Source organism: Neophocaena asiaeorientalis, unplaced genomic scaffold (assembly GCF_003031525.2).
Source record: "Neophocaena asiaeorientalis asiaeorientalis breed wild unplaced genomic scaffold, Neophocaena_asiaeorientalis_V1.1 scaffold99, whole genome shotgun sequence".
Classification (NCBI taxonomy): domain Eukaryota; kingdom Metazoa; phylum Chordata; class Mammalia; order Artiodactyla; family Phocoenidae; genus Neophocaena; species Neophocaena asiaeorientalis.
Genome location: NW_020173022.1, coordinates 347,579 through 365,962, shown reverse-complemented (window position 1 = coordinate 365,962; position 18,384 = coordinate 347,579). Strand labels below are relative to the sequence as shown.

Below are 18,384 nucleotides of genomic sequence, written 5' to 3'. Positions count from 1 at the left end.
AAAAAAAAAAAAAAAAAAAAAAAAAAAAAAAAAAAAAAAAAAAAAAAGCATGTCACTCTGCTGTACAGGAGACTGGCACAACATTGTAAATCAACTATACTATAATAAAAAAAATTTTTTTTAAATTTAAAAAGGGAAAAGTTTTACCAAGGACCTATTATGTACCAAGCACTATGATAGATACTGGGAAAATAAAAATGACCATGGCAATCACACAACATTTCTCTTAGAAGAGGGCAGACTAAGGGTATGTTTATTCCTTCATTTCTAAAATGCTATCCCAAAAGATGGTAAAGTAATAAAAAAGGGAGTGAGAGCTCTGGGAGTGAGATTTCAGAGAACTTGAGAATTTGATATATTTGCAGAAATGAGAAAGAGGTTAAAATTGGGTTGTAGAGAAACCAACCATAGTCCAGAAGGGCACAGTAGAAGACTACGATAGAGGTGGGAATTATTTACCCCAGTGGAGCCCTGAGGGGATTTCAAGCTCCGCGTTGTCAGTACTGAGGCAGGAGTAGGAAACAAGGGCAGAGAACAGGGTGACCAGACTGTTCACACACCAGCTCTGTCAGTGGGACTTTTCCTCCCCCCACCAGACTTATCACCTAAGCATTAACTAATGTCACCTACTACTCTTCAAAGAAAATAAAAATCTGAGTATGGAAGGTTACGAACTTTAGTGTAAGCACTGGCATCCTTCTCATTTGAGGAAGGTGTAGGGTAGAGCCTGGTCTGCCTGCCTGCTTTCCACCCACAGGCCCTGAGCAAAGTCTGGCAGTTCTCTCCCCACATTCACGGCTCATCGCTCCCTTCCAATCAGGGGAAAGGATGCTGAGTAACAGAAGCTACACAAGGGCAGAAAAAACCTTACAAGCTACTGATATTAAGTACTAAGGCCTTGCATTCATCGGTATGACTAAATAATCAAAAATTAACAGACAATGAAAAAATCCACAGCACAAAAGAAATGGAACAAAATAAATAAGCAGAATTGAGGCCAGAAGAAGCAACTTAAATACAATTCTAATTTGTACTGTATCTACAAATTAAAAATAAGATTGCTATAAAAAGGCAGAATCAGAACAAAGAAACATTCTTAGAAATTAAAAATATGATTCTGGAAAAACATATAAATGACAACAATAAAAAATGAGAACACAGGAACAGTTAGATAAAATTCAGGATATATTTCCAAGAATGAAGTATAAAAAGTTAAAAAATGAAAAACACAAGAGAAACGTTAGAGATAGACAGGATCAATTTAGAGAGTTTAAAGTCTGTTTGAAATACGTTCCAGAAATAAGGAAGAAAAACAAATTACCAGAGTTAAAGAAAGACATTAATTCAAATTGACAATGCCCACTGAAGGCCAAGGAGGACAAATTTAAAAGGCCCATGCCTTGATACCTTCTAGTGAAATTTCAGAACTCAAAGGATAAAAAGATCCTTAAAGTTTACAGAGGGAAAACAAATGATCAACAAATCGGAGTTAGACTGAAATCAGACTTTTCATTGGCAACACTGGATGCTAAAATACAACAGAGCAATACCTTCTAAGTTCAAAGGAAAAGTAATTTTGTACCTAAAATTCTATTACTGTACAAACTACAAATACTGTGAGGGCAAAATACTTTTCAGTTATGCATGTACTTGGAAATTTTCCCTCCCACATAATCTTTACAAATAAAGAAAAAAACTACTTGAGAGTGTGCACCAGGCAAAACAAAAAGGAATCAAAGGTAGAGGGGAAAAAAAAAAAGAAAAAGGTAGAGGGAGACATGGGCTCTCAGAAATATTGGATCTAACTCAGGAACACAGTGAAAAGAAGTTAAAATAAGCAATTATAGGGATTCCAAGGAGAAAGTCTTCAGGAAGAAAGTAGATTGCATTAGATAAGTTGTATGATTAAGATACTGGATGTCTTTCATAAATAATATGAGTGAAAGAATATGCTACTTCTGTCAACTGAAAAAAAAAAAAGCAACATAGAAATGTCAGAGGAAAAGAGGCTATAATAAGAAAGTTATGGTCCAAATAGGAAAAAAATTAAAATGAGGCATGATTTTCAGCAACTGCTGACAAGAGGAAGAAAAGAAAATCCATTTGACACTGACTCTTGTAACCTTCTCTTTCAAGGAGCAAGGTTTAAGTGTCATAAGATTACATTTTTCACCCTAATCATATGAGCTGTCCCTGAATGATATTTATACAAATGTAATATTATTGTATCCATTTTCTATCGCTATTTAACAAAGTACTACAAATTTAGCAGTATAAAACAATTGATTCAACTTTGTTGTACAACAGAAACTAACACAGTATTGTGAAGCAATTACACTCCAATAAAGAAATTGAAATTTTATCTATTTAAAAAATAAATAAAAAGGAAAAAAAAAACCCCACACATTTACTATCTCAGTTTCTGTGGGTCAGGTGTGCAGGCACAGTCTAGCTGGTCCTCTGCAAGGCCACAATCAAGGGGTCAGCCAGACAGTTCCAGTCAGGAAGCATGACTGGGGAAGAATATGTTGCCAGGCTCACTTGGGTTGCTGGCAGAAATCACTTGGCAGAATTTGCTTGCTGTTCTAGACTAAGTGCCCAGCTTCTTTTTGGCTGTTGGCTGAAGGCCACCCTCAGCGCCTAGAGGTCATCCTCAGTACCCTGATTTGTGAGCTTCCTAACATGGTTGTTTATTTCTTACTTCATCAAACTGGTGAGGAGGGTCTCTAGAGTAAGTCTGGGAACAAGACGGGGTCTTACAAAATGTAATATAATCATGGAGTGACATCCTATCACCTTTGCCACATTTTACTGATGAGAAGCAAACCAAAGGCTCAGCCCACACTCAAGGGGAAAGGATTACACAAAGGCTGGAACACTAGGAGGTAGACACCATGGTGGGGGAGGGTCACCTTAGACTTTGTTACAATTATAAAGGCTGATTATTTTTTTCTCTTAATTTAGATTTATCAAGTGTTGAAACTTATTTGCTTCTGATCCAAACATTTTTCATTTTGCAACTTACTTTTTGTGTATATATAAATTATTTTATTTTTTAAAATTTATTTAAAAAATTTTTATTGGAGTATACTTGCTTTACAATGTTGTATTAGTTTCCACTGTACAACAAAGTGAATCAGCTATACGTATACACATATCCCCTCCTTTTCGGATTTCCTTCTCATTTAGGTCACCACAGAGCATTGAGGAGAGTTCTCTGTGCTATACAGTAGGTTCTCATTAGTTACCTATTTTATACATAGTATCAGTAGTGTATATATGTCAATCCCACTCTCCCAATTCATATTGCCCCCTTCCTTCCCCCTTGGTATCCACACATTTGTTCTCTACGTCTGTGTCTCTAGTTCTGCTTTGCAAATAAGATCATCTATACCTATAAGTGCTGATCATTAATTTAACATTTTTAGAGACGTCTGCCTTTGACCATAAGAGTAAATGATAGCAAACTTACCCTTACACTGTAACAAGAATAGAGAAATATATGAGAAAATGTTTTAGATACGAGAAAATAGGCAGCACAGGGCTGTGATCCCTGAAGAAAAGGAAACAAATGATGTGAGCCCTATAATCACCTGGACTTTATTTGGAAACACTTTCTAAACTGCTGCACCAGAAGAGGAAACTAAGTAGAACGCAGCAATTTCAATGATTTGAGGAGACAAAGACTGTCGCTGGATGCTGACATGGCTGGAATTTGCAAGGGAGAGTACTGGAGAGGAAGAAACGAATAGAGAACGAACTCTAGAAATGTGCGTCGGGGTTTCCTAGAATCTTTGGTTGAATACTAAACTGCACACGCACAGGGAAACCCCATGAGTCCAGGCAGGGAGGCTGTAAACTGAATGATCCTTGGAATTCATGCAGGACAGGGAGACAGTCCAGTTCCAACTACACAGACAGTAGAGATTATTGAATATCTGGGCATTTACGAGAGACCCCAGAAGAGTCACACCTTAAACTAGTGAAGGCTACTCTAGGGCCAGTCTCATAAAGCTTAAAAAATAAGCCTTGAAGGGATCAAGCTGATCTGTAGTAACCTATCTGTCTGCCAAAGCAAACTCAAAAACTCTTTAAAGGAAGCCATCAAAATCCAGATGTATAGCCCCTTCTCTTGAGTATAGGCAGATCTGTGAATATGACGGGAGATGTGGTAGCCACTCCTTTAATTGGGTTATATCATATGACAAAGGTGAGAGGACTGACTACCTTATATTGCATAAGACCCTCCATAGCAGCTGACTTGAGAGAGATTCTCATGTTGCCTTTGAAGAAGCTGCCATGTCGTGAGAAGGTCATGAGGCTAGGACTTGGGGTTAGCCTGTAGGAGCTGAGAGTGATCTAGCTGACAGCAGCAGAAAAAATGGGGACTTCAGTCCTATAACCACAAGGAACAGAATTCTGCCAACTAATGAACTTGGAAGATCTTGGGTGTCATATGAGGTCACAGCCCCAGCCAACATCTTGATTTCAGCCTGGTAAGTCCCTGAGTAGAAGACCCAGCTCTAACCCATGCCTAAACTTCCAACCTACAGAACTGTGGGATAGTAAATGAATATTGGTTTAGGCCACTAAGTTTGTGGTAATTTGTTACACACCAACAGAAAACTAATATGCTTGGAAAGAAGACAATAGTGTCTGCTCTTACCACTTCCCTCAGCTGGAATTTCTAGTCTATGCAATATTTATCAATCAAGGTGAAACAAAACCTATTTCACTGTTATAAATGATGAAAAATAGCCCTTAAGTATATGAAATGATGTTCAACTTCACACGATTAAAAAACTGAAATTTAAAGTACATTGAGTTACAATTTCTAACATACCAGGTTGGTAAAAATTAAAAAGTGTAACATTCTGTTGCGGAGGCTATGGGGAAACTGGCCCTCTCATGTATTGTTAGTGGGAATGAAAATAAGTACAATCTTTTTGGAAGGCAATTCGATAGTATCCAACAAAACAACAGTATCCAACAACACATAGGTGTGTACCTTTCGACCCAGCAATTCTACTTCTCGAAATTTACCTTCAAGATTCAAGACACATTTCCAACAGTACAAAAATACATATCCACAAGGTTATTCCTAAAGCACAGTCTATAATTACAAAATACTGGAAACAAACTCAATGTCCATACAACAGGAATGGGGTTAAATAAACTGTAGTACATCCACATAATAGTCTACAACAATGAAACAGAATAATTAAGATTTCTATGAACTAACGTGGAGTTAGTTGTCAGGATATTTTGCTAAGTGAAAAAACTGAAGTGCAGAAGATCACCTAAGTATGATACCTTTAAAGCAACAAACAAGGGTAAATTAAAAAAGAAAAAAATCTCTACTCAATAGTTCAAAAGAAACACAGGAAGGGCATAGATAGGAATGGGATGGAAAGGGTACAGAGAATTATGATAGAAGGGAACGACATTTTTCTGAGGAGAACTTTTTGTATAGTCTTACCTTTGAAAACCATGTTAATATCTCATATTCTTAAAAAAATCACAAGGATGGGAGGAGAAACACTAACACTGAATACAAACAAAACAAATAAACTGACCTGAATTTCAAATGAATAATGTTACTACACTGAAGAGGATATAAAAAGAACTAACCAAAATCACTTTGGAACACAGTATTTGGGCTTTACGCCTTTAGCTTAAGACGAGAACTCTAAACTGAACTGAATTAGTAGGTCTTTTCTTTTCAGAGGCTTGGGTTAGCAATGTGAAACCACTTTCTTTTCACTATAGGATTGAACAGTTGAGTAACTTGTTATTGTTGATAATGGGAGCCAGGTTACGCATTGTCACTGAGAAGGGAGTTAAAATATGGAAAGAGGTTAGGATAGAAAAGAACGAACTACAGGATATTGGATTGGAATTGGAGGTATCAGTATGAACTCATGGATTTTAAGGAGGCTGATTCTAGGCCAGAAGCAGAGAAACTTTAAGACGAAGGTGAACATCTTGTGTGCTAAAAAATAAGGAAGCACTCAAAGAATGCTAGGGACATGTCAAAAGGGCACAGGAGCCACCTTGAAGTAGTTCCCATTGGCTAAATCTGGGACAATCTGAATATTACAATAAAAAGTGATAGTAGGATTCTAACCTACTGAATACAGAATGATTTCTGAGTCCATATTGATACAGATAGCCTGGATCTGTTATTACTCATATAATTCCATCATTTCTTCCACGTTTATTAGTTGGCTTTCAACTGTAAGGATGAACTTATCCTTTTCCCCTATATTTCTTGTTTATTAAAAAATAGACAGTAAAGTATTCAGGGGAAAAGGGCTTATCTGTAACTTGCTCTTACAACAGTTCAGAAAAAAATCACATACAGAAACACAAAGAGAAAAAGGAGAAAGCAAACATAGTAAGATTTTAATATTTGGAAAATGTGAGAAAGAGATTTAGGATTTCTCTGAACTATTCTTATAACTTTTCTGTAAGTCTGAAATTATGTTAAAATAAAAAATTTAAGAAAAAGCTATATGTACGAAGGTGTTCATTATAGCATTATTTATAACAGTGAAAACTCCATTCATTTAATAATTACTGGGTATCTTACACTCTACGTAGTGTGCTGGACACGAGGAATACAATAGCGAACAAGCAAGACCAGTCACGTGGCTTAGAGGCTGAGAGGTTTCCTGGGATGTAATATTTGCAGGGCTCAAACTGGAAGAGTTGGTCACCCTCGGTTGAACTTAACCATGATGGTAACATAAGGAAATGGTTATGAAATTACAGTACAACCATTTGATATAAGGGCAAGAGTAGAAAAGTAAAAACTATAATAACAGAGGAAGATACTTATTATTAGATGTTAAGCTAAAAATAAAGGATACAGTATAAATACTATTAGAATTGTACATCTATGTACATATAAAAACAGATATAAAGACAAAATAAAAATAGTACTCATGGTGATTGTGTCTCTCCTATTTGAATTTCCTATGTTAAATATTTTAATGATTAAAGAAAAATTTCATTCCAAAAGTTACTAACATTTCAGAAAACTGTCATAATTAAATCTAAATAAATGGGCCAAGTAATTGAGTTTAAGAAAATCTGACTAGGCAGTTAAGATCACCAAAAAATAAAAAAAATTTTAGCTAGTTTTGAGCATGTATATCTTCTTAAAATTACCTTCTGCCTCAGATTTGTGCCATTTTTTAAGAAATCTGCAAAGCTATTGCTCTTAATGCCTGAACCATTAGGAATTTTTTTTTGGCAAAAGATGGGTATCTTTAAACCTAATGTAATATGACTTATGATTTGTTTGGAAGGTAAAGTACACAATTTACCAGCCAGTGGCAGTCAGGGTAGACAGTAAGTTCCTCAAAGACAGGAATTTCATGTTCCTGGTGCCCAGCACAGCGGCAACCAATCACCAACAGTTTGCTTTTTAAGCTGAGGTGCTGAATACTATACACTCTTGAACAGAGGTTTTTAATTTGCCTCTAAGGCATCCAGAAATGGCAAGGCTTGGTAAGGTGGGGACTGATGAGGTTTGTGATTTATAAATCTCCTTGTAATCTTACTAAAAATTGTGGGTATGTCTACTTTGTGAGGGGAAAAGTTTATAGCTGTCACCAAAGTTTCAGAGGTCAAAGACCCAAAAGAGGTCAAAAGTACTGTTCTGAATAAACAAACAATATTATGAAATTTTCTAATGACTTAGAAATTTAGTAACTACATAAAGCCATTTATTCAATTTTTATATCATGGTTAGGTCACTTAAAATATGAGTGAAAAAAACCAAATTCCCCAACTCTAGGTTAAATTTAAGCTTGAATATGAAAGATCAAAAATCTATCCAATGATTTACTAGCATATATCAACCTGGTGAATAATTACAGAATGTCTTCTGCTTTATGTATCACTAGATAACTTCTGATGACAACACTAACTTACTTTAGATGTATTTGGAAAATGTGCCATGTAAAGGGAAAACATTTATTTATTCATTTTATTGTGAATGTGCCAAGCACTGATATCTCAAAAGGAATATTCAGATCTTTTGAGAAGTACAAGGTCTACTGGAAAAGAGAGAAGTATAAAATATAATTGTTTATAATATAGGCAGGTAGAAACAAATAGTTTTCTGAAGAAGCTAAAGAGTATATCCAAGAAGAGTTGATATCTAAGCTGGAGCAGTTTCATCACTAACAGAAAGAAGTGGAGGCTGGGATGGACAACATTTTACGCTATGGGCATGTTTACAAAGGTAGTAGGAATCCTCTTTTGTGTTGAGGATGGGATGGAGAAAAGACTAGTGAAAGATAAGGTCCAGGCTGGATATACTCTATGAATTCATGATACATTTGGACGTTTTCCTGATTTCAAAAAGCTGCAGCTATTAAATGTTTTTAAGGAGAGGAGGAGTTAATTGAAAAAAAGTAATTCTGGGACTTCCCTGGTGGTCCAGTGGTTAAGACTCCATGTTTCTACTGCAGGGGGTGTGAGTTCAATCCCTGGATGGGGAACTAAGATCCTGCATGCCATGCAGTGCGGCCAAAAAAAAAAAAAAAAAGTAACTCAGGAAGCAACGTAGAAGACAGACTAATGTGGGAAAAAAAAAGATAAAATCTTTATGTGAAAGCATTCTTTCTGGAAAAATGTATTATGCCTGATTTCTTTTTAGAGTTCAGGTTTTCATATATAACTTTTTTTTTAAAAAGCAATACATATTTTTAGTTAAAACCTTAATTTACAATTTAATGGCAGATTCTCATAGAAACTTAGCATGGGCCTATCATTTGCCTAACAGCTGCACCGCCTGGCTGCTGCTTACCTGTAACAGAGAGATTAGTTACCGCAGCACTGGTTAAAGGAAGGACTGGATTGACTGTGAGGGTAGTTGCTGCGCTGCTTGTCACAAGGCTTGGCGTGGTTGCCACCTAGAGGTCAGAAGTGAAAATATGCAGAAGCATTTAAAAATTAAAAATTTAAGTCTATATTGTAGATTTATGTTTCCTATAAAATTTTTTAAATTCCAGATACAATAGAATAAAATAAAAGGGCTTAAAAAGAAGGGATTTTATTAATTACTCTTTGATCTTGGAATTGAGAAAACTGGCTTATGTTGAAAGGTTCCTTTTGAATAGATGGTTTTTCACTGATGTTACTAATGGCTTTGCCCAAGTTTTAAAAAGAAATTAATAAAAACAAATTTCCATATTTCAATAGTGTTTAGCAAGACAGAAATATTATACCAGTTATAAACTTAATCTAAACAAGAAAACTATTCAAGGAGATCATGGGATCTGGGGTTCTTGCATTGTTTCTATTTTCAACTATGTGGGGACAAGACTGTCTTGGTTTTGTTTTTAATGAAATGATATTAAGGAAAGAATGTAAAACAAATTTTTAAAAACTGACAGTTTGTTTTTGAAATAAGATAAATATTTCTACATTTTTGTAAGAAACACTGCCTTCCTTCTATCCTTCCCTCCTTCTAGAATAAATCCAAAACACAAAACAGTCACCTACATAAAACAAAACTGTACCTAATGACTATCTTTTTTATAACTACTATCTCATGAACTTTATGATTAAAGCCTCACCATTTAACAACCATAGGCTTCACTTAATAAACTAGTAAGTGCTATTAATGATGACCTTAGTTTGAAAAGCCTGCCAGTATAGAATAATATTCAAATAAATTAAAAATCAATTAACAAGAAAGTATCAGAAATGCAAACTCAACAATATTCCCATCTTTGGAATCCTGGTTGGAAGTGTGGCATCATATTTACAGTTGTCCTAAAGATCAAGGGAGTCACATGACCACTATATGTCCCTTCAGTCTAGGAATATTTTACTCAGTGAGGTTATAAATAAAAGGCCCACATGTTTGTGAAAATCTGAGACAATTGTTTTAATACAAGTTCAGAGCTAAAGGTTATCTGGGAATTTACTGTCACTTAATCATGTATGTGTAAGTTTAATAAATTGAGCTTTAGAAGCCAACATGAATAAAGTGCAACTAAAGATTTTTTTAGATAACTGGAATTAGCCGCAAATTTACTCCCAGTTACAGAGTAACCTAATAAACTACATCAGAGAAGAGAATAATAGAACTGCAGAGAAACAGGAAAGGATTAAAACTGTTTCCTTTAAAAAAGAAAGATCAGTAAGTTCTTGGGTTAATAATGACAAGACATTTAATTACTTTTGTAACATTTAAAATATAAATTTATATATCTTTTTTCAATATGAATATACACAATAAATTCCTATAATGAAATAAATTCATTTGATAGGGTATTTGTAAAATTGTAAAAATTAACCCTTGAGCATGCCTCCCTATTTTTCATCCTTACCAGTGAGGTCGGGCTGGGGAAAATTGCTTTGATAGGTGAGCTGCTGGTCCCACCACTGCTCGGTGGGTTGATTCTTTTTTCTTTCTGGCGGCGGTTACAAAACCAAACACGTATCACCTCCTTTTCCATATTAAGTTGATCAGCAATCATGGTGATCTCTTCCGAGGTAGGCTTTTGATTCTGAAGAGGGAAAAAAAAAAATCACCTTTTGGAAAAACTTTTTGAACTACTGACATAACCATGCCATTAAATGAATAAACAAATGGGGAGGAGGAACAATAAGAGAATGAAATTGGGATATACAAGGCCATATTATTCCACTTTTAACAAAGAACTTCTATAGACAGACATTCTAATGAACATGTATTCATTAAATGCAGTCATATTAACTTAGAATAAGTTATTATTGAATATTTATATATTTTTTATTTTAAGGGCAAGTAATCGTGAATGAAACCAATACCTTATTTATTAGTGGGAATTTAAGAACTTCCCCAGTGCTTCATGCACATAATCTCACTTGGACAATGTGAGGCAGGCCATAAGCCTGTGGGGCACGAAAGGCAGTTATTTTACAGATAAAGGGACTTCAGCTTAGGAAACCACGTAACTTGACCAATCACACAGTTCATAAGTGGCAGAGCAGATAAAGACTCCTGTTTCAACGCTCCTTCCATGGTGCTCAAGGCTTTTCTGCATTAGAGAAGTCAAAATTTTGTTGGAAGCTTTGATTGTGATATTCTCTGGTACCAGAAAAACAAACAAACAAACAAAAAAAAAACCACACCAAAGACCTGTTGAAATAACTTGAACTCTATAGCTCATCAAGGCCTTCAGTGTTCTGGTTCCAAACACTACAGTTTAGCCAAACCAAACTATTTGTTTCCCCTGATGCATGTCATGGCTTTTCTCTCTGGATGCCTCTGCTTGAAGCGCTTTCCCCTGATGCATGTCATGGCTTTTCTCTCTGGATGCCTCTGCTTGAAGCGCTTTCCCCTCACCTCTCCCTACCTGTGGAATTCCTATGTATCCTACAGCTGCTGCCTGCCTCTCTCACTTTGAGTGCTCACATGGATCTCTAAGCCTGGTCTCTCCTGAACCCTGAAGCACTCTGGTTTTGTTTCCTTATGTTCAGTAACTTACTTGTTCTCACTGTCTCCAATACGTTTATAAGCATCCATTAGGGCTGAAGCTTATAAGTCCGTATTTTATGGTCTACGGCAGCGGTCCCCAACCCTTATGGCACCAGGGACCAGCTTCATGGAAGACAATCTCTCCACGGACAGGGGTGGAGGGTGTGTGTGTGTGCGCGTGTGTGTGGATGGCTCAGGTGGTGATGCAAACGATGGGGAGCGGCAGGTGAAGCTTTGCTCACTCGACCGCCACTCACCTCCTGCTGTGCGGCCTGGTTCCTAACAGGGAACCAGGGACCTCTGGGGACGCCTGGTCTACGGCACTTAACAATAGTATTATACAGACAATCCTATGTATATGAAAAGTAAAAACCTCACTAACCTCCAAGAAACTCTTCTCTAAGGCCACACGGATGTTGGTCTCTATGCTGGTGCGTTTCTTCCTCCTACGGTTCAAGCCCTCAATTCCCATCCCTGGAGAATTCAGGGCACTTGGGCTGGAGAGAGCCGAATCAGATGAGAGGTTCTCTGTAAGAAAGAAGAAAACACATAAATCAAATCAGCTGAGCATTATTCATGCACACAATACATGTATTAACAACAACAATAAAACTGACCAAAGTATTTTAGGCTACAAGCAAGTATGAAAGGTTTTCATAACCTACATTAAAATATTGTTCACTACCATGGATCTTTCTGCTGTTCTTATTGGCATTCTTTGTCTCAGGATGGTTGACCATACTGTCATTGCTATTCTTTGATTCGTTTCTGAGAAAGCAGAAGTTTACTATTCCTATCCTTACTCTCAGCTCTACCTCTTCTGAGTTCTGCTCTTATGTTTTGGTTTTGTTTGCTTATTTATTTATTAGCTCTAGGGATAAAAGAAAGAAAGCTTTTTGGAAATTATCAAATGTTTAACATTTATCTTGCAAATGACCTCTCATTTTATTTCACTGGTATTCCTCCCCTTCCCCCCAAACCAAACAAATAATGAAACATTTCTAAACTATTTAAACTTTAAACAAGGTTCTGTCATTTAACAGTTTAATGACCCTGAGCATGTTACAGACATCTCTGAGTTTCTTTCCACTCTCTATATAAAATGAGATGGAGGGGGCAGACCAGTGGTTCTCACCTGTGGAACTCAGAAAGATTCCAGATGCTGAGGCCATACCCAGAACTACGAAATCAAGACTGTCCAAGGTTGCGAGTTACAGGTTTGTCTTTTCCAAAGACAAAGAATTTTGTTCATATCTACAATGAGAACCATAGTCTAGGGGATCTCTAGCGTTTTCTTACAGCTCTCATAGTCTATGATTCCGTGACTCAAAATTCAAAATTTCCAAAGGGAAACTTCAGCACAAAACACATTAAGTTAAAACTAACAGCTCAATTTGTGTATAAAATTGGTGGTCATTTTTTTAAAATTGAAGTATAGCTGATTTACAATATTGTGTTAGTTTCACGTATACAGCAAAGTGATTCAGTTACATATATTTTTTCAGATTATATTCCATTATAGGCTATTATAAGATATTGAATATACTTCCCTGTGCAATACAGCAGATCCTTGTTGCTTATCTATTTTATGTATACTAGTAGTTCACATTTATTAAACTCATACTCCTGTCTCTCCCTCCCTCTCCCATTTTGGTAACCGTAAGTTTGTTTCTATGTCTGAGTCTGTTTCTAAATGTATACAGACTCATTTGTATTATCTTTTAGATTCCACACATAAGTGATATCATATAGTACATGTCTTTGACTTACTAAATTTAATATTCTCTAGGTCCCCTCTTCTTTGACTTACTAAATTTAATACTCTCTAGGTCCCCTCTTCAACTTCCTTCAACTGTCTCTCACCCTGGGCTCAAATCCAAGAAATATTCCAAAGCTAAAAATTATTGCTGACTATGTACCTTGTAATTACTAGCCTACTTAAATGAATTAGTTCTCTGATTTATGTAGTCATAATTTATATTGATCCTCCAAAGATTGTGAGCGTCAAGGTTCTGTAGTACCAATAATGTAATAAGAAATATAAACCCCAATTAATAAAACAATCCCTCCTATACAATTTCAATAAACAATGAGGAAATGTTTTATACATTCACCCACCTGCATCATTTAGCCACTTCTCCAAAAGTGGCTTTAACTTGCACATGTTCTTAAAGCTGAGGTTCAAGGCTTCAAAACGAGAGATGGTAGTTTGGCTGAAGTCATTTCCATACAGTTTACCCATAGCGAGCCCAACATCGCCCTGCAGAGTAACACAGAAGAGGAGAGGGGAGAGAAAGAGAGGGAGAAAAGATTCATCTAATGTTATGGTCTTCACTCGAGGGTGCTGCTCCAATAACTGTTCCAGACAAAGAACCAACAATCATTCCATTTACTGGGTCCTACAAAAACATCCATTCCTAAGCTGAGCACAGTATTCCAGTGAGGACTCTGTTAGTTAGGTCTTGACTGTGACAACATTCAAAACTGTTTCATATTCCCTCCATCTTGAATCTCTTCTTGCTACCTTATGTAATAATTCAGATATCAAGTGTTTCTACTAACTCTCAAAAGGTAGTGCTGAAATTCTACCAAGTCCCTTAATTGATGCAACCAAAGTGATCTAAGTAATCTTTAAAAATCAGTTAACCTGTATCACCTACAGGGTTAATAGATGTAACTGTCTGGATAACCTTAGGTATTTCTGAACTAACCAAACTTCCCATAAATCACTTTAAAATTTAGAAATAATGCCTCATTCTTTTATTTTTTTCCTGTAAAGCATTTCTGGAAGCAGTGAAAAAAATCTCCTTTCCACCCTTAGTTTGGATTTCAAAGTTTGTTACAAAAACCAGGTATTCTAAAAAGACTACTTTTGTAACCATTATAGAGATAGAAATTCACAGTAGAGAGGTTTGACCCATTTAGTCAAACCTTTATGGGCACTGGAAACTTGGTAACCTTACAGCAATAGAACAATGATCCCCTGAATATATTACAAAAAATATCTTTCTCTATAAGCCTATAACCTTTGAAATGTATAGAGTGCTTTTCCTCCAGCTGAATCTCTCTTGTTAAAGCTGAAAAAGGCATATCTGAATAGTTATTGTATATATAGATAATAGAAGCTCATGGGGTGGAAATAATTCACGCTCTCATTTCAGTTAGTTCAGTGACAGGGCAGAAAAGCAACATTTCTGGTCCAAAATACGACATAGCTAATTCCACTAGAGACAGCCAACTCCCAACCATCCTGACAACACTCATTTTGAATTAGGATTATCCCAGTCCTTTGATTTCTCTCCCCTACAATCCATCTTTTGGGTAGTACATTGTTTATTAGCACCTGCATTAGGGGTTAGTCAGGGAAAAGAAAACATTTCTTTTTAAACTCCAATTTCTTACTGGGGAGCAACTTCTGATAAAAAGTTTAATAGAGGAGAAATGTTAGAACTGTAAGATAAAATGAGACACTGAGAATACCTGAACTCCAACTGATCTATATTCTAATCTTTCCCATAGGATAGATGGGCATTTAAATAACCACCAGCCACATGTGGTTATTTAAATTTAAATTAATTCAAAATCAGATAAATTAAAAATTTAGTTCCTTAGCACTACTAGCCACCTTTCAAGTACTCAACAGCCACATGTGGACAGTGGCTATTGTACTGGATGGCACAAATACAGAACATTTCCATCATCACAGAAAGTTTTACTGACACCTCTAAATATACTATGTCACAGAAGTAGAGCAAAAGTAGACTGCTTATTGATTTCCTTCCAATTGTAGTAAAACCCAAAGAACCAGGACAGTGTGAGTAGAGCAGAAGTGTTATCCATTATCTCTATATACAAATATATCTATAAATATATTTATAGATTTTATCTACAGCGGTATCTCTATACATTTATTAAAGCTGACTTCATTTAGTGAACAAATATTCACTAGGTGCCTACTACATGTCAGGCATTAAACTATGCTTTGTGTGTCACATATATTCATGTCTTGGTCACTTTATTTGTTTAGATTACAGCTTCCTAGAAAACTAAGGCCAACTAAACCCTGTAACTCTTTGAATGTAAGACCTGCTGTAGAAGTCAGATGGTAATAAATGTTTTCTGACATTATAATTGCATAATTCACTAAAAATTGTTCACAAACTTCTGTAATACCTTTCTATGAAAAGTAACAATAATGACAATATAAAAAAATGAAATACCTATTCAAAAATCACATCAAAATAAGAAACAATGCCTTCAGTTGGTGGCTGGAAATAAAGCTAGGCCATCAAGTAACTAAAACTATAGCAATAAATGACAAATCCACTTAACTGAGATTTATAATACAATTGTACTTCACATTTAAAGGATTTCATTGACTAAAAATCAACAGGTACCTCAGTTAATATACTAATTTTCACTAATTTGATATAAGCTTGGTTTAATGCTTTTATAACTCACAACCATCTTAGGTTCTCCCCCTCACAAAAGTAAATGTTTGAAGTAGTTGACTCATACCTAATCTGAACTATACTGTATCTGAACTATATTACATGTATATATTTTTAAAAGCAAAGGAAAAAAGAAACAAAGACTGGGATTAGGATATAATTAATGTATCACATGTGATGGATGGTGTTAGACTATGGCATGCCTTCTAATTATGTAATGACATCTACAGTAATCCTTAATAACCAATTATAAAGTTAGAAAACAACTACTGTTTAAAACACCTAATAACATGTATATTTACTCAGAGAATAGAGATTTGTTTGTTTGTTTCAACTAATGACTGGAACATCTAACTTACCCTCTGTGTGTGTGTATAAATAAATTAGATACAAAGCAATGTTTAAAAAACTATAGTTGAGGTATCTTGACTTAAAAAAAAAGGTTGATCTTCCCATTCTGCACCAGTAATTATGTGCCTTAGTCCACACAGTCAAGGTCTGTGAAATGTTGTCACTGCTAAAGTCAAAGTCATTTTGAAAAATAAGGAAGAGCTGTGCCAAATAATAGAATAAAACCATACAGCAGAACACCAGACCATAGGGAAGCTCTTTTATAGAAAAAGGAGAGAGAGAGAGAGAGAGAGAAAGAGCAACAACCCTGGCAGTATGTTGGGTCAAATGCCACAAAAAGGCAAACCACTATCTGGGTAAAAGTTAAAGATTTTTAAAGGCCTTAACACCCCTGGCATACCACTCAGGCAACAATCTCCTAGGAAACGTAAGAGTATGCTGTGCTAATAGCCTAAGAGCTGAAGCATTGCTAAACATGCCAACCTTATACTTATTTAAGCTTATTAATTTACCCCTATTGATCTAGTTGTATCTTTTAGCTTTCTTTTTTGAAAACAAGCCACATGGTTTAGATGTTTAAAAAGTACTAAAATCTTTCTGAATTGTAATTTGTTCCTTCACAACTGAGACTCCTCACAAATATGAGTGCATTTTCTCTAAAATTACATCTATTAAAAAAAAACATTTTATGTTCTCAATAAATAGTTTCTTTGAGCAAAAATAAATTACCAAAGAAATATAAGGAATAAAAGCCTGTTCTTAAAAACACAGGGATGTCATTTTGGAGAAGCCCAGTGACCGCACTAGGCTCACTAGTGAGTAGGTGGCACACTACTGTACTTTCAACATAAAATAATTTGGATAGTATTTAAGTGGTGGCTTAAATTTCGAACAGTAATTATATTCTCTGCGAAAAAACCACCATGTTTCTCCTGATTCCATTAAAATGCCCAATCCAATCTATACTTCAGTAATTTTATTTCACCTAATGATCCTATATCATTTTACATAAATGTCATTCAGTTTAATTCTTTTCCTGCTTTAAAAAGTATTACTTGTGACAGGTTAATTAAAGAGTGAGTCAGTAGGAGTGCTTGGGCAAAAACCCACATACCCCAACACCTGTTTAAACCATTAAGCTTATTATACTTTAAAAGCCGTCTGCTAGGTGACATTTTAAAAAATTAATTTGGAATTTTCATCTTCAACAGATTCCCATTTGATGAATCAGTCTCAGTTCGGGCTGTGTGTGTGTGTGTGTGTGTGTGTGTGTTTCCACCACCCCTTTCTCTCTTCCAAAAAATGGTTTTAAACAAGTCTTTCAAACATTTCCCCTTTCAGCTACTATAAAAGATCTTGTAATCTTTACTCCGCTCAATCTTACACATATGTAGCACGAAGGTCTAGAACCAGATGTTTTTCAAATAACAAAGCCCTCAGTATAGTTATATCATCCTCCAACATAATCTTTTAAATTCTCACCATGTATTGGTATTATTCTAATTTCAGAGGCCTGTGTTCTGAGAGAAATCTTAACGATTTTAACCTAACAATAAATTATAAATTTATAAATGAATACATACGATGAAAGTCTAAACTTATAAATGCAGAAAATGGCTAACAACAGGTTACAGTCTAAAACTGAAAAAGAAGGCTGAGAAATATATTGTTCCTTAGAAGTCTCTTTGGACATGGAAAGCAAATATTTGGACCCAGCCAAGGAGGGAAATCTAAGTTAAAGGTGGGTTCATCTTACCTGAGTGAATCCAAGTTTGATTCGTCTTTGTTTGAAGGTCTTGGCAAATTGCTCAAGCTCCTCAAGGTCACTGGGCTCCTCCAAGCTGGGAGTATCAATTCGCTTTGGTGTTGACTGGCTCTGTGGAAGTGTCTGAATTGGGGTTGCTGCTATTGTGCGTGTTGGGGTGGCTGGCTGCTAGAGAAGGAACAAAAGAATAAGAACAAACATACACCAAGATATTTAAGTTTATATCTGGAATGGCTGCAAGTAAACAATTTAAGGAAATGGCTCTATTCAAGAACTAGGAAGACCATGTGTCACTGTAGAAGGTACAACATAATGCCCAGTGAGAAAAGCAG

General features: G+C 35.7%; 1 protein-coding gene across 8 annotated transcripts in view; it reads right to left on the bottom strand.

Moving 5' to 3' along the window:
* POU2F1 (POU class 2 homeobox 1) overlaps positions 1-18,384 on the bottom strand; it is a 107,367-nt gene that overhangs the window by 27,902 nt on the left and 61,081 nt on the right. For 5 of the 8 annotated variants that reach the window (XR_003002913.1, XM_024742452.1, XM_024742457.1 and 2 more), the window contains exons 9-13: positions 18,044-18,220; positions 13,604-13,745; positions 11,868-12,013; positions 10,353-10,532; positions 8,822-8,927 (exon numbers count right to left, since the gene is read on the bottom strand). Coding sequence is in view for 7 of the 8 variants with exons in the window: in XM_024742452.1 (XP_024598220.1) it covers positions 8,822-8,927; positions 10,353-10,532; positions 11,868-12,013; positions 13,604-13,745; positions 18,044-18,220 (751 nt within the window). In the remaining variant the exon portion in view is untranslated. The remainder of the gene's footprint in view (positions 1-8,821; positions 8,928-10,352; positions 10,533-11,867; positions 12,014-13,603; positions 13,746-18,043; positions 18,221-18,384) is intronic. The other 3 variants (XM_024742453.1, XM_024742455.1, XM_024742451.1) reach the window with 1 other exon arrangement.